Source organism: Thermobia domestica, chromosome 1, assembly GCF_964235325.1.
Source record: "Thermobia domestica chromosome 1, izTheDome1.hap1.1, whole genome shotgun sequence".
Classification (NCBI taxonomy): domain Eukaryota; kingdom Metazoa; phylum Arthropoda; class Insecta; order Zygentoma; family Lepismatidae; genus Thermobia; species Thermobia domestica.
Genome location: NC_137454.1, coordinates 129,327,999 through 129,344,700, shown reverse-complemented (window position 1 = coordinate 129,344,700; position 16,702 = coordinate 129,327,999). Strand labels below are relative to the sequence as shown.

The 16,702-nt window shown below is 35.0% G+C and overlaps 1 protein-coding gene across 2 annotated transcripts in view; it reads right to left on the bottom strand.

Annotated features, from left to right (window-relative positions):
* The window catches only part of Cog7 (conserved oligomeric Golgi complex subunit 7), a 56,792-nt gene continuing 40,090 nt past the window's right edge, over nt 1-16,702 (bottom strand). For both annotated transcript variants that reach the window (XM_081763350.1, XM_081763352.1), the window contains exons 11-14: nt 15,382-15,555; nt 13,109-13,323; nt 6,213-6,462; nt 1-964 (exon numbers count right to left, since the gene is read on the bottom strand). In XM_081763350.1, coding sequence (XP_081619476.1) covers nt 792-964; nt 6,213-6,462; nt 13,109-13,323; nt 15,382-15,555 — 812 coding nt within the window. In that variant the 3' untranslated portion in view covers nt 1-791. The remainder of the gene's footprint in view (nt 965-6,212; nt 6,463-13,108; nt 13,324-15,381; nt 15,556-16,702) is intronic.

Below are 16,702 nucleotides of genomic sequence, written 5' to 3'. Positions count from 1 at the left end.
TTTCATAATTATTAAAAATATATATTTCTTTTCACGTATGTACATAAATTAAGATCTCAACCAGAAATATAACAATAAACCTAGCATCACCCTCAAAATGAATACCAGTTGTCTGATCTTTGGCACCCTACTTAGAAATCTCAATAAATAGAAATAACCTTAAGCGACCAGAAAACCTTCATTGTTATAGGCTGTACATTAGTGCAATACATAATATATTACGAATTTAAGAGTGGCAAGGGATATAATGCATATCGCAGGTGATAAATAGGTCTGAAGAGCACGTTGTTTTTCAACTTTTTTTCTTACTAGTCTACTTCAACAGCTTTTCACTCTTATTTGTAATATACTATAAAGGCATACCTTTGTTCCAATCTTATTACAAGCATACGCAAATATCGAATCTACAGTAAAAGTACAAAATTTATAAAAAATGTATTTATATATACAAAATGTATAATTTTCTTTTCGCTGTAAATATGAAATGGATTGAGCCATTTCCAGTGGGTTAATTGTCAATTAATTCAGAAGTTTTTAACAGTACAAATTTCATCAGACGAACACGACATACTTTTCCAGGTAAATACTTTTTATCATGCGACTAGAAAAATTACAACTTTGTGATTCACGGAATGTTGGCCATAATTTAAAAAAATAAAATGAAAGAAAGAAAAAAAGAAATCGAGCATAAATACAATGAATCTTGTTTTCATGATGGATAACTTATGACAATGTCTGTTACAAAATTTGCGACGTAATTATTTCACCTTCACGTGATGTATTTAATATTTTCAACTGGAGGATGTGATGTTTCTCATTTGCCTTACCGCAGCGACAAGTCGCGGCAAACAACCAGTGCTCTTGGTCTGGTATTCATCTGGAGACAGTCGAAGCAACTGAGATACTTGTTGTAAATGCTCTGAAAGGCCAAGACCCAGGTCTTCTAATACATTTCCCAGGTAATCTGCAATAAGAAGCATTGATTACATGCACACCAGCTTAGCATTGAACATACAGACATTTCTATATATAAAAATGAAAAAGACGTAGTATGTCGCCACTTACTGAGGAAGCAGCTGAATCGTTTGAGATAATTTTTTGAAGATAGCAGTTTCTCGAACCAGGATTTTATCATGTCATTTTGATTAAAATGTGTGTCCTAATGGGGAGAGGTTAAAATAAAGTATCTTACAAGCCCTTCAAGTTAAGGATATGAAACTCTGCATATAAACTCCTCATTAAAAAATAAGTGGCCTCGTGGCCCAGTAATTTCGTAAACTGAATTTTTGAACATAGCATTTGAGTCGAGCAAAGTTCTTACATTTTACTTTAATATAAATATCTATCTTAGAGGAAAAGTAGGTTCAACTATACCTTTCAAATATTTTCAAAACTAATAATAATAAAATAATTTACCTTCCCTTGTGAAGATGGACATTTCAGCTAGTAAACTATAAAACTTATTTTTTTAAATGGTAATTCCTTCGCAATAACTATTTTTAACAGATAGCATTTATATTAGAGGAAATAAAGGTTTGATTAGGTTAGGTTTAGCTGTTATATAAGAATGAAGTCGTCATTACATAAATTCCTCGGGAATCGAGACATATTGAGAGTAAATGTTTATAATTTAAAAAACGACGAGGGGGCGGAAATAAGTCAACCTGCACACAAATGATGCGGAGACCGTTGCATCTTCCAGACGCAAAAAATACACTCACAAATCATAGAAGCAAAACAATGAAACAAGGAGAAAGATTAGAAAGACCTTCCCATGTTATCTCAATTGTTACACATATATCTTTATATCTCCGTGAAAACTTCAAGAAATTTCAATCTTTTTTTCTACTTTATTGCTCTTTCCAAATTAACCATTAACTCGATATTCATTATATCAAAAGTACGTGTGCACGAAGAGTGATAAGTTCATTTTACTCATCTTATTATTTGTTTAGTTACGTTTAGTTCACTAGTCATTTCTGCTATCTTATATTGATGACAGCTTGCTTCCCACAACACTAATTTGTTCGAAGAAGAAAGGCTTCTATTGTCTTACCTACTCAGTATTTGCCTGATATAGCTAAAGACCTTAGCTAGAATGACCAGCAGCAAAATTCAAACAAAGACTGCTGCAAAAACAAGCTATTTTGCCCATCCCCACTAGTCTATTGAAAATACGATATGCATCTTCTTGGTAAAGATTTAACTTTTCTTTTCCTACTCCATTTCAAGAAATATTTACAACGTAAGAGAACAACATAATAATGGAAATATATAAGGAAAACATACTTCTAAATTAAAACGGCTGCAGTACCTCAATATCAAAGATTATGTTCTATTAACTTTTGACTTTATTTAAATTTATATTATACTGTAGGCCATGAAGACTGGGAAATACCATAATATGAAATTGAGACCACGACACTAAAGGAGAACATGCTAAATATTCGGCTATTCAAAAGCAATAGTTTACTTTGGAAACTACATGAATCCATATTATAAAATTGAAAGTGACCATGTTTGTGAATCTTAATCTCTTGAACCGCCCAACCGATCTCAATCAAATTTTTAACGTAGATGCGGTTCTGGCCTGGAAGTGTTTTTAGCTATTCACTTTGACGGTAGAACTTAGGGGAGGGGAAAATAGAAAAAAATAAATAAAACATTCTTGAACCACCCAACCGATCTTGATCAAATTTTCAATGTAGTTGAGTTTCGGAACTGGGATGATTATCATTTCACTTTGACGGAGCAACTAGGCGAGGGGAAGGAGGGGAAGATATACAAAAATCAATAAATATAAAAATAAGAGTGACTATGTTCGTGAATTAATAACTCTTGAGCCACCCGATCGATCTCAATCAAATTTTCAACATATATGAAGTTCGAACCAGGGAAGTTTTTTTTATCATCACATTTTGACAGTAGATCTTAGGGGAGGGGGAGGGAAGGAGGGGAAATATATGAAAATGAATAAAACTTAACTCTTGAACCACCCTACCGATCTCAATCAAACTTTCAACATAGATAAGGTTCGGGCCAGGGATGTTTTCTTCATTTCACTTTTACAGTACAACGAAGGGAAGGGGTAGATATATGGGGGAAAAAATAGTCACTGTCTTTATGACTTCATCACGCTTAAACCACCCGACCGATCTCAACCAAATTTTCCACATAGATGAGGTTCAGACCTGAGGTGACTTTTATCATATCGCTTTAACAGCAGAACTTCGGGGAGGGGAGGGGAGAAATCTATAAAAATAAATAGAACTCAATAACTCTTGAACCACCACACCGATCCTGATCAAACTTTCAACATCGATAAGGTTCGATCTGGGATGTTTTCGTCATTTCACATTTACGGTGCAACCTAAGGGAGGGGTAGGGGAAGATATATGTAAAAAGAATAAAAATAAAAGTGACTGTCTTTGTGACTTCATAACGCTTAAACCACCCAACCGATCTTAATCAAATTTTCAATATGGATGAGATTCGGACCTGGGGTGGTTTTTATATCACTTTGGCGGTAGAACTTACGGGAGGGGACAGGTATACAAAAATAAATAAAACTTAATAGCTCTTGAACTACCCGACCGATCTCGATCAAATTTTCGACATAGATGAGGTTCGGGCCTGGATTTTTTATATACTTTCACTTTGACGGTAGAACCTAGGGGGGAGGAGAAAGGGAGATTTATATATAAACATAAATAAAACTTAACTCTTGAACCACCCAACGATCTCGATCAAATTTTCACATAGATAACGTTCGGGCTTTGGATAATTTTTATCATTTAAATTTGATGGTGCGACGTAGGGGATGGGGAGGCAGAGATATATATAAAAATAAAAGTGACTGTCTTTGTGACTTCATCACGCTTAAACCACCAACCGATCTTAATCAAATTTTCAATATGGATGAGGTTCGGGCCTGGGGTGGTATTTATCTATTCACTTTGACGCTAGAACTTAGGGTTGGGGAAGGAAGGAGTTGAAAAATAAGTAAAATTTAACTCTTGAACCGAACGATCAATCTGCATCAAATTTTTAACGTAGATGAGGTTCGGGCCGGAGATGTTTTCTATCATTTCACTTTGACGGTAAAAATTAGGGGGGGAGGGGGAGATATATAAAAGAAAATAAAACTTAACTCTTGAACAACAGGACCGATCTCGATCAAATTTTCAACATAGATGAAGTTCGAACATGAGATGTTTTTTGTCATACGGGTGGTGGAAAGACATTTACAAATGATCGAAAATAACCGATATTAATGTCGAATTTATATTTTTGAGGTCGCTGAGATGAACAGTGACACTTCTGATGCTTTTTAAATCCAAATTCAGCCCCGCAAATTGTGGGAGGGGAGAGGGGATATATAAAAATCATCGAAAACGACCAATATCAAGGAGCGCGTTAGTAATAGTAAAAAGTGCTGACTAACGAAACATATTACTATTTTTTCTTAAGTTAACCCAGCGAAGCGGGTAATTGATGCTAGTGTATATATATATATATATATATATATATATATATATATATATATATATTATTGCTCAAAGTATATTTGGTACAGAAATGTTATATTATATATATATATATACCGGTTGAGTCAAAAAGGACTTTACAACTTTGAAAACATATAAAAAGGGAAACATAAAAAGGTATTGCAATAACTTAGAGAATCGATATAGGTGTCAATTTGTAGCAAAACACTTTAAGTTTGACTTGCGTATTGCCGTAGTACCAAATTCCGTCAACGTCAGCGCCATCGCAGTGCATTCTTAAAATGGCGACTTTCAGTGGTTCGGAGCGTGCTCAGTGTGTATTATTTCAGGAAACAAACTCTGCAACAGCTGTTCAGCGTAGATTTTGCACGGAACAAGGTAAAGAAACTCCAAGCAGGCCTACAATTTAAAGTTGGCACAATAACTTTGTTGAGACTGATTATTCTGTTCGTTATGTGAAATCACCAGGTCACCCGCCCGTTCCTGCTGCTGCTGTTGTCGAACAAGTTAGGGTAAGCTTTGTCCATAGTCCCAAAAAATCAACGCGACGTGCGTCTCGCGAGACAGGCATTCCACAAAAAACAGTTTGGCGAGTGCTATGTAAACGTCTACACTTGAAACTATACAGATTTACAACAAATTATTGACATAAATAAGGTTGCTCGTGGAGAATTTGTGTGGAAATGTTGGATCGGATAGAGGAAGACGAACCATTCCTTCACACAATTACCTTCAGAGATGAGAGTACATTTCATATAGTGGCATGCTAAATACCTACAATTGTAGAATCTGGGGCAGCGAAAACCCACGTCAAACCATTGAACACGACTGTGACAGTTTACAGGTAAATGTGTTTTGTGTCCTTAGCAAATTTAAAGTGTACAGTCCCGTTTTCTGCATGGATAACACTTTCACTGGTATCGTGTATTTTGATATGTTGATTTGTTTTTTAATTCCTCAGATAGATAAAGACAACAACAAAACGTGACCTATTACTACCAGCAAGACGGCGCACCGCCTCGTTTTCTCACGGAAATCCCAGATTTCCTTGATATTCGCTTCCCGCGTCGGTGGATTGGCCCTGCAGGTCCAATTGCATGGCCATCTCGCTACTTAGACTTGCTATCGATGAATTTCTTTTTGTGGGGTTTTGTTAAAGGTCGAGTGTATATTCCGCCCCTACCAGACAATCTTGCGGACCTAAGAAATCGCATTTACGCTCGTGTTGCAGAAGTTACGCCTGATCAGCTTGAACGAGTGTGGAAAGACAATGGCTATCACATCGAACCCAAATGAGACTGATGTTAAACTTGAAGTGTTTTGCTACAAATTGATACCTCTCTCGTTCCTGTAAGTAATCTCAATAAATTTCTATATGCTTTGAAAACTGCAAAGTTCTTTTTGACTCACCCTGTGTATATCTATCTATGTATAAATATATAAATATATATATATAAATATATATATATATATATATATAAATATATATATATATATATATAAATATATATATATATATATATAAATATATATATATATATATATATATATATATATATATATATATATATATATATATATAGAGAGAGAGAGAGAGAGAGAGAGAGATTTTATATCTAATTATTTGTACAGCTACATGAAATACATATAATTCCTATGATATATTAATCGTCATAATGCTAGCTAGTTATACAATCTACGTACTGATATCAGTTGCTAATTGTTTCACACCACTAGGACTCAATTCGCATATGCCGAGGATGTTTTCGCAATACTCTTGGCATGTTCCTCTCGCTATTATCCCTAGAAGAATATCTGCGAAGCCTCCTTCTGTTTCCCCGGAGAGACCTTCATACTCTGGATCAGCCACACGAAGGGCAAGAGTCAACGACGAGTTCTCTTGAAGCATAAATGGCTCCAAATGCTGAGGTAACGTCATCAAATACTGGCCAATCTATCAACAGAAAAGAAAAGTATAATTTTTACAAATACTGTAGCAAAAATGGTTTAAAGGAATTACACATTCTTTTGTGTATATACTGACTTCCATAATTCGTGTAATTTTCTACAGCACTGGGAGAAGATGAAGTTTTCACACTATTGATGTAAAATTTGGCACTTTTATTGAGAACTATCTGAATTTTTCGAATTGCTAAAGGAAATAAGAGAAAATTGCTGTTTCGCCGCCCTTTTGGGGGTGTAAACACAAAAGTTCATTCTCCTTATGGGAGATTCAATGTTAAATTTCGGAAGCAGTTTTCTCCAATAATTATTCGTAAAGATTTTGGGGCAAATGAGTTATATTTGTTACAAAATGCAAAAACACTCATTAACAAAGCTAGTAAAGCCGTCTCAAACATTCTTTTGGAAAGGCCTCCCTTTTGAAGGGCAAGGGCCGTAAAAGGTGGTGAGTGATGTGTTATCAAAATCCCAAAATCTATTTTCGGAATGCCAGGAATCGTCAGATTAATCACTAATGTCACAGAATTAGTGCTCCAATGCTCCTTACATGTTTGTACATTCAATAAAAAATTAAAAAAAAAAAAAAAAAAAAAAAAAAAAAATCACCATAAATCCTTAGTAGAGACATACGAGAAGAAGGTATTTTTTGTTAATTAATGTGAAATTTGGCATCACTGTAGCAAAAGAGTATGCGTTTTTCAAATCTGGAATGTTATTTTGGTAACGCACCGCCTTAGGGGAGTACAGGGGGCGAAGCACTAGATGATGGATATTTATAAAACTTCCAAATTTTGTTCTGGAAATGCCAGTGAGCGTCAGATTACTCACAAATGTCACAAAATTAATATTCCAATGTTCCTTGCATGGTCAGTGACTTATATGGGGCTTTAGCCCCCTTTCAAAAATTAAAAAATCACCATAAATATCCTTAGTATTGACTACGAGAATAATGATTTTTTTCTCAATTAACGTGAAACTTGGCGTCGGGTTAGCAAAAAGTTATGCGTTTATCAAATCTGGAATATTATTTTGGTAATATACCGCCTTAGGAGGGCACAGGTGGTGAAGCATAAGTTATTGGATCTTTATAAAAATTTCAAATTTTATTTTGGAAAATCAGTGTGTGTCAGATTGATCACAAATAATACAAAATTAATATTCCGATGCTCGTTGCATGATACTGGGCTACAGCCACCCTTCCAAAAATCACATAATTTACGGTAAATATCCTTAGCAGGGAAGTACGGGAAGAAGGTAAATATGCTTTACAATTAATGTGCAATTTGTCATTATTGTAGAAGAATGTTTTGATTTTTTTTAAATCTCGAATCTAGTGTAAATGAATATCGTCTGTCAGTGTACCAGATTGAGGACATAGCTTCGTTGTTTTAGCATCACGAATCAAAGAATTTTGCGTTTTTTAAAGAACAAATTGGACTCTTCTTATAACATAAAATCACACATACAAGTCACCAGCATATTTTCTGCACACTTAAGCAAACCAGCTCGAAATAGAACAGAAAATGACAATGGACAATGCTGCAGGTTCCACGAACGAAAAATTTTTAATGAGAAGTAATATTTTAAAAATTAAAAGTCTAACAGGTGACCTTTAAATTTCAATATTGTTTTCTTTATTCATTAAAAAAAAAAAAAAACGTATCTTTTCCCTACTTCTTACACAATAACTGTATGATCCCACTTTCCACGCAGTAGGTTACTCGTATACTGCACATATAAGCACGACAGGAAATCGCATACTATGGACACATGGTTGTAGTAAAAACATGTCTCGCGAGGAATAAGAATCAGGTTGAGTGAGGTTATACCATATTCCTTTTTAAAAACAACACTTTTTTTGGATCAGTTGTGATTAACTAAATTGTTTAAAGATTTCATTAATCTAAGTGTAAGACAGATAAAATGAACTTAATTTTATTCAGCATGCCCTCGTGAACGAGCAAGACATAAATTAATGCGATTTACTAAAGCCACTGTGAACACCTCCAACATATCTGGAGTGATCATCTCTACGCTCTGGACAATTCTTTGTTTTAAGTCATCTACATTGTTACATGATTTTTGATAGAATTTGTTTTAGGAATCTCTACAAGAAAAAAATCGCATGGAGCAAGATCTGCACTACTTCGTGGCCATTCGACACATCACTCCATCAGTGTTTCTTTCAGAAAAAATGTTCCAGGGCGGGGGGAGGGGGGGGCACACTTAGTATTCGGAGAGGCACTGCTAGTACTATTACATTTATTTTTATATTTTTATATTATAGACGTATTATTTTGGTCTTCTCCGAGGGGGCACTCTCAGAGCTCCGGGGGGCAGTGCCCCCAAAAACATGTCTGGAAGAAACACTGCATCCCATAGAAATAAGTCATTCCTCACACTTCTCTTTTATAAGATTTATAGTCTATTTGAGCAATGTAGTGGTGTTCCATCTTGTATGAACCATAATTCATCATTTTGACCTAAATTTAAGCGATCTTGCTCGACAAATATCTTCTCCCTAAGTAGTTTTTGGTATGATGCCTTTGTTACATTTTCATGAAAGAAGAACAGTCCTATCCCCTCAGTAGCAGTTATGCCACACCAAAGAATGATTCCTCGTTTGTGCATTGACACTTCTGATCTCACGTTACACAGCACTGATGACCAATATCTTGCATGGAATGAGGATACTGAAGTATTCAAAAAGAATTTGGCTTCGTCAGACAACATCACTTAAAGCAAGAGCATAGGGTTTTCATTTAACTGCTCAATGAACCAGTTACAGAAATATATTCGATTACCATAATCACTTGTACAGAACTTAGAAAACATCTTCAAGTTTCTTAAAATTCTTTGTAGCGTAGTGTCTTAATATTTAAGCCTAAAGATCGACGAGCAAGGGATTTCCACGGTGAACTAGTAACAGATAACTACACCTATCTTTTTGTTTCTTCTGCAAATACGCTTGTAGATCTCTCTGCACTTTTTCTAGATGCAAGATGGACACTGTGAAAACAATTACGCGGAACTGTTTGTATAAACGGTGAATTTGCACATCGCGCACTATTAGTGCCAGTTCTTACACTATAAAATGTAATACTAATAATATTTGCACGTTGATCCCCAGTTAAAGACTGCGTGATCAAAGAACACTGCAGTGAGAACGTACTCTAAAAATATAGTGGAAACGACAAGCATTTCACAAACGATTAAGCCAGTCTATTCACCAGATTCACGTGCTATATAATGTGCATTTCCGATGAAGTCGATCGGGTGTTGAGTACAGACACAAACTCCTATTAAACTGTCAACATAGGTCGTAAATCATTGGTGTATTGCGATAAGAAAAGGTCTAAAACTGTTGTCAGTGCAGATAAACAAGAAGTTGAGTCAACAATTATAAGGTGGTTTACGAAACAAAGGATTGTTGGCATTGCTTGAAATCAATTTACACTGGAGCGCCAACGTATGGTTCGGACAATGAAGTTGAGTGTTCCAATCCACCTTAAAAATACGTCTCTTAGCCTGCATTCCGAATGGACCAAAAGGAGCATGAAAGAAAATATAAGAAGGTGGTATGGATATTTATTGTGGTTTTCAAAGTGATTTTGGAACCGGAAAGGGGAAGTTGTAGCCCCACAATGACCATTGACACATGGAAGTAGCTTCTGACCGTTAATTCTGTGATATTAGTGATTATTTTTACGCTCACACCAATAACACAAATAACGAAAAGTTTGAATTCCTCTTGTCGCTATTGTTGTCCAATAAGGAGGAATGGCCGTAATAAAATTCCAGACGCATTCACCATCATAGGTACAAGCGAAAGTGTGTTATTGTATTTTCTAACTAAAAATGCAAATTTACCGCAAATTTTTTACAAATAATTAGAGAAAACTGCTCTCAACATTTCACATTGAGACTCCCATTAGGCAAAAGAAATTCTGAGTTCACGCCCCTAAAATAAATCCACACATGGGTATTACCTTATTGTCACTTCAGAATGTTTTTCTAAACAAACATTTTTTTTAAATAATGCCAAATTTCACATTAATTATAAAAAAAATGGTTCTGCCAGTAGGTCTTTGCGTAAGAACAATCATATTGAATTTATGATGCTTTTCAAAGATAGCTGTAGTAACATATTAATCACTGGAACATAATAGTATGGAGCATTAATTCTGTGCATCTTACAACTAATTTGACACTCATGAGCACTCCCAAATTAAAATTTGGAATTTCTATCAGTCCTTCCCCTATGACCCCCATAGGTACCAAAAATACCCTCCGTGCCCTGTGCCTCCTGTTACCAAAATAATATTCCAGACTTTTATTATCACAATGCCAAATTTCACATTGACAAAATATAACTTCTTCCGTATGTCCCTGCTAAGGATATTTATCGTAAATTTTTGAAGTGATCATTGAAAGGGGGGCTGTAGCTCAATATCAGTCACTGACATGCAAGGAGCAGCGGAATATTAATTTTGTATTATTTGTGATCAATCTGACGCTCACTCGCATTTCCGGAACAAAATTAGGAATTTTTATAAAGATTCATCATCTGATGCTTCACCCCCTGTGCCCCCTTAAGGCGGTGGTTACCAAAATAACATTCCAGATATAAAAAAACGCATACCTTTTTGCTACAACGAAGCCAAATTTCACATTAATTAACAAAAAATACCTTCTTCTCGTATGTCCCTACTAAGGATATTTATGGTATTTTATTATTATTATTATTATTATTATTATTATTGAAAGGGGGCTGTAGCCCCATTATCAGTTACTCTTACATGTAAGAAGCATTGGAGCATTAATTCTGTGACATTCGTGATTAATCTAACGCTTACTGGCATTCCGAAAATAAATTTTGGGATTTTAGTAACACATCACCCACCACCTTTTCACGCCCCTTGCTCCCCACAAGGGGGGGGGGCTACATATATAGAAAAATTCCTGGTTGTTTTAGACACCACCAATGCTTGATAATCATATGTAAAACAAAATGCAGATAAAACATACACCAAACAGGAAAAACAAGTCTAAAATCATTTCGCTTAGGATCGTGTAATAATAATACCACCAAGGCTTTCTAAAAACTGCAATTTCAAAATAAACGAATATACTAATAGCCATCAAACGAGACCGTACTCAAACAATAAGTAGAGATCATATCCAAAATTTTCTGTAAACGGACGTTACAAGTTCGAGACTCGCTTATGTAACGATCCTACCACCCATTAAAAAGATTCGATGCTATAAGCTTTTGAACATTTCGTATATATACATACTAAACACCCCTTTACTTAACTAATGAAGTGTTATCTCAAGTTAATAATCGCATTTTCACTATACCACTTACAATTTGCTGCTTTGAATTTTTTTTATGTTTTCTTTTACTGAGAAGACTTTAGTGCTTCACAAATATTGAATTCACCTTGTTTAAATACTAAGATGAAATAGGGAGAGAGAAAAAATGTACGCAGGAAAAAGGTAAATGAAGAAAACACTACAATGTACAGAGTTGGTCCGGAAGCTACTATCCAAATGCCTAAAGAAAAGGCCAATACACGCTTATTTTCTATAAATTATGCCTATTTTCCGACGTAACTATGGCTAGGAATAGACTACGATTTGTTCTCTTTTAGGTTTCTTGTATAAGACACCTACAAATTCTAAAATGAGTAGTTTATGCTAATTTAAGTTGTTAATTGAAAATTCTATCTTCGTGTTTTTACTTCATTATTTCATAGATAAGAATTTTCGACCGTAAATTCACTATATAGTGTGTCCAATTATTATTTTTAATGAAAATTATATATTATGAGGTCGTAGTAATTTTCAATCAACATTTTACGTTAGTAGTTTAACGGTGATGAATTCGTAAATGTGAAGAAATTAAATAGAATAAGACAAGGTCTTCAGTCAATATGTACTACAGGCATTCATCTTAAACGTTTATAGTTATCAAAGCAAGGGTAAAAGTCACCAAATCCTAACCCATTCTTAGCTATAGACTCAGTCGAAAGTGACAATAAAATGTCATCGAAAATTTAAGAAAGTTGATTCATACAACAAAATAAGGTAATCAATTTTCACACTCAAATTAGTTAATTAATTCTGAAGTTATCGGCAAGAAAGTTAAGTAGCAAGTTCGCATGTACCTTAGCTACTAACTACAGTATACAATCTGAGGATGAAACCTGGCTCCATACCTGTTCATTTTGCATGACAATTGGTCACGTCTCACGTTGTGGCTAGCAAACTAACCACCATGGGATACTATTTAGTCTGTTATCTGTCCCCCCTATTCTCCTGATCTGGTTCCCTCTGATTATCATTTCTCCCGAAAATTGAAGATACACCTCAAGAGACATCACTTTGATATTCCTGACATCCAACATGCTGCGGAGACCTGGTTTCTGGCCCAACCAAAGGAATTTTATTTGTAGAGTTAGAAAAGCTGCAACATTGCTATTCCAAATGCTAGTCCTAAAAAGAATATATTGAATAACTGTAATTTCATCCGTCTAGCTCTATTTTTCTGGACAAAGCCAGGAACTTTTCATTATCCCTCGTATAAACACAATAATTTATTAATTCAGATTACTTATCAGAATGTAAAATAGTACCTGTGTAATATACTCCTGAGGAGCAAAGCTAAAATCTGGAAGATCAGCTGCCAACGACACTTGACCTGCTTTAGTATTCCATGCAGGAGCTGAAGTCACTTGTTCCAGTTGCTTAGAAATTGGCATAAATATCACTTGATACGTTGTATGATGCACATCTTTGCACAGTTTCTCTACAGCAGCAAACACTTGCTCTAGTAATGAAGTTTCTTCACCTAAAAATACACAACTTTTGCAGTGCATATTTAAAATTGTTCTAAAACCACATTTGCCCTTACTTGCATCTTATAATAATAAAACTAAACTCCCTATCACTAGTGTCTACGAAAGGGTATGACTCACTAAATGCAGTTAGCTGGGTCATGTGGTCAGTACTTCGGCTCCCATCGTCCCAGTTTTTCTAGCTTTCTAGTAGACTCTGGTTCGTACCTCTTAATTCAAGTGGTTCCAACTATCTTATACTGGATCAACATACAAAATTCTATAGGGTCTCTGGAATCAAATCGGGAACACGCGTACTAACTATTCTGCTATACAGAAACGCTTACAATGACAAAAGCATATTTATAAAATCAAAGTTAGAATCTTATTAGAATACGTTCGTTTGTTTACTTTCCACTTCTAGGAACTGGCTATACGAGTTTAGGGTAATATTCCACTACAGAGATATACAATAATAATAATAGAATTTCTATTTATTGCATAAATCTAACTTTCGCATATTAATAATAATAGATGAGCAAATTTTAAGGATATATAGAAATATCTCAAAGCACTTCCTGACTATAAATTTGCACGATGTTAATGCATACGGCTTGCTGTAGAAAGTATGTCTAAAGTTAAATAATGTCTAGACGCGTCATGTTTGTGCTTTTCCTGTTAACTGCTGGTGAAAGCTCTTACGTAAACACGGTCGAAGTTGATCTATTGTTCCTCGATTAATCTCCCTCTTCTTACGAAAAATATAATAATACAATGTCACCGATTTACTGCATTTGCTAATTCGCCCCCTGTTTATAAGTTTAATCATCTACATGTCTCTTCTGTACATAACAGTAAGAAAAATTATTTTAACATAGGAGTACATAGCATAAGAATTGCATATTAATGCATATATGATTCTTCACAGAAACGAAAACATTAATTTATGTTAAAGTAATGATCCACGCAAGTATTCATTTATTTCATCGCCTTACTTTATAATCTTTTTAAAAGCTTTTTTTAAAAATCTATTTTTAGTTTCTTCTTTTTGCATTTTTAATATTAATACCTTCAAATCTGAAAGAGGTGATCGTCAACACCTAACGTAAGATACCTTAAGGGAGAAGGGGGAGGGGCAGGGACAACTGTCTCCTCCAAATACCTCCTGATTAATTATTTTGTTTAGAACCAGGTCTACCGTTCGAAGTTCGTTTTTTTTTTTTTTTTCGATCGAGACAAACCAGTATTTTTGACTTTCTAAATGCTTCTATTTCTGTTTCTAATGCTGTAAAAATTATTTTGTATTTTAGGCCATTATGATTACTTTTTTTTTTTTTACGAGAAATTCAATAAAAAAATTCTAGGCAGACATCAGACACATACATATTACCTCAATATATTTAAACATAACGTATTACAAGCCAATGCGGCTCTCTTTTTTCTCAATAATGAATATATACACTTCTAACATGTATATTTTAATAAATTGTATAAAATAGTTCTGCAATAGGAATTGATTATGTTTGAGGAAACTCGAATATGTTTTGCTACAATTGCTTATATTGCCTCTTTCACAATACTCTATCATATCCTGTCAGTCTGACTTTTTCATATGTAGTGTAGCTTTTTCATTGTAAGCTAAATTAAACTTTAAAGTAGGACTGATTCCTCTCTCTACTTGCACCTTCCACAAAGGAACAGCTTCAATCAGAAATTTTTCGTACACTGCTCTCACTGACTTCATTCTCATGCAGAATCAACTCTGCTAAAAACCTGGTTTACTATGATCATAAAATAAGACATATTAGTAACTGTGATAAACGAATAAGGACGAGATTTCCCTCGTGTAAGAGCTCCTCGTATTTAAATGCTTATCGTTCATTCCTTTTCAGATCGGGAGATCTGAGTACGATTCCCGCTGGAAGTGCATGTGATTCGGATCCCCTGCTAAGCTCTAGGTTTACGTCTCACGTACACTCGATGCTCAAGAGGGACATTAAATTCAACCCATTACTTTGTGTGGAGAATTGACATATCAATCTCGGTTCTTAAAACTACAAAATCAATCTTACCTCCCTGAATTCTAGAAACCCACGTTTCCAAATCCTTCCGATCACTTTGTGACAAAAGAAGCATATTGTACCGCTGAAAAGGAGAACAATCGTGATTGGACAAACTCTTAAACGTATCCAACAAGCTGTGTACCAATCCTTTGTCCAACTGCTTTAACTGATTGAGAAGCTCACCTATAATAAATGGACACACAATGAGTGCATGATTTTCTCTAGTTAATATACATATATACAAAAAGTTGTAAGTACATTTATCTAACATGAAAGATTAAACTGATCAAATAAGAAAGTGTTAAATTTGTAAATTTTTTATAATAGTAATCTTGAATTTTCAAACCTTATTTTCTTTTAAGTTAACCTCTAATATACCCTTATTCTGTAGAAAAGTAAACACCTCTTTTTAAGAATAGGAGCAGACATGTCCTTCCTCGCACAGAAAGAATACGTTTACGAAAAATATTTGAGTCCCTTTCTTTCTTAGAATACGCATTTCACTGGAAGTAAAATGATAAAACTCTATACTCCACTGTTGTCATAAATTTTGAAAAACTCTATCCCCATATAAAGTGGCATGATAAGCACCCAGCTTGAGGTTGGTAACAACTATGTTTCAAAAGTCATTTCAAACGGATACGCAATTTTCCCGACCACGAAAACTATTGATTCGACATTAACCTTGGTTATTTTGGATACTTTTTCACCTTACCCCTCATGCCGATTGGGGCTGAACTTGAGCTTAAAAGCATCGGAAGTATCACCATTCATCTCAGTTACCTCGAAAACTACCGATTCGATAGTATTATCGGACGTTTTCGATTATTTTTCCGTACCACCTCCTTCCCACCAACACCCCTCGGTGTGGTAGGGAAGTCTTGCCTTCTCGATTAAACTTGAGCTTAAATCATCGGAACTGTCACCAATCAGCTTAGCAACCCCGAAAACTGTGAACTCGGCACTATTGGTAGTCCAAAATGTCCTAGTGAATAAGAGCGATTGTCACCCGCCGCATAGGCCGGATTTTGCTCCAACCGATTTTCATGTCTTCTTACATCTCAAGAAATGTCTGTCCGATAAGCATTTTGATACTGGTAAACAATTGCAGGCGGGTACCACACACTGGTACCACTCCCGGGCATTGACTATTAAGACATCGAAATACAAAAATTGATCCCACAGTATGACAAGTGTCTGAATTTCGGTGGTGAATATGTTGAGACATAGTATCATATGTAGCAATAAATGTTTCAAAGTCACTCTTCCTTGTGTTTAACGCCTCAGAGAAAGTTCCTGTCTGGACGTACCTCGTATTTTGTATTCTCTC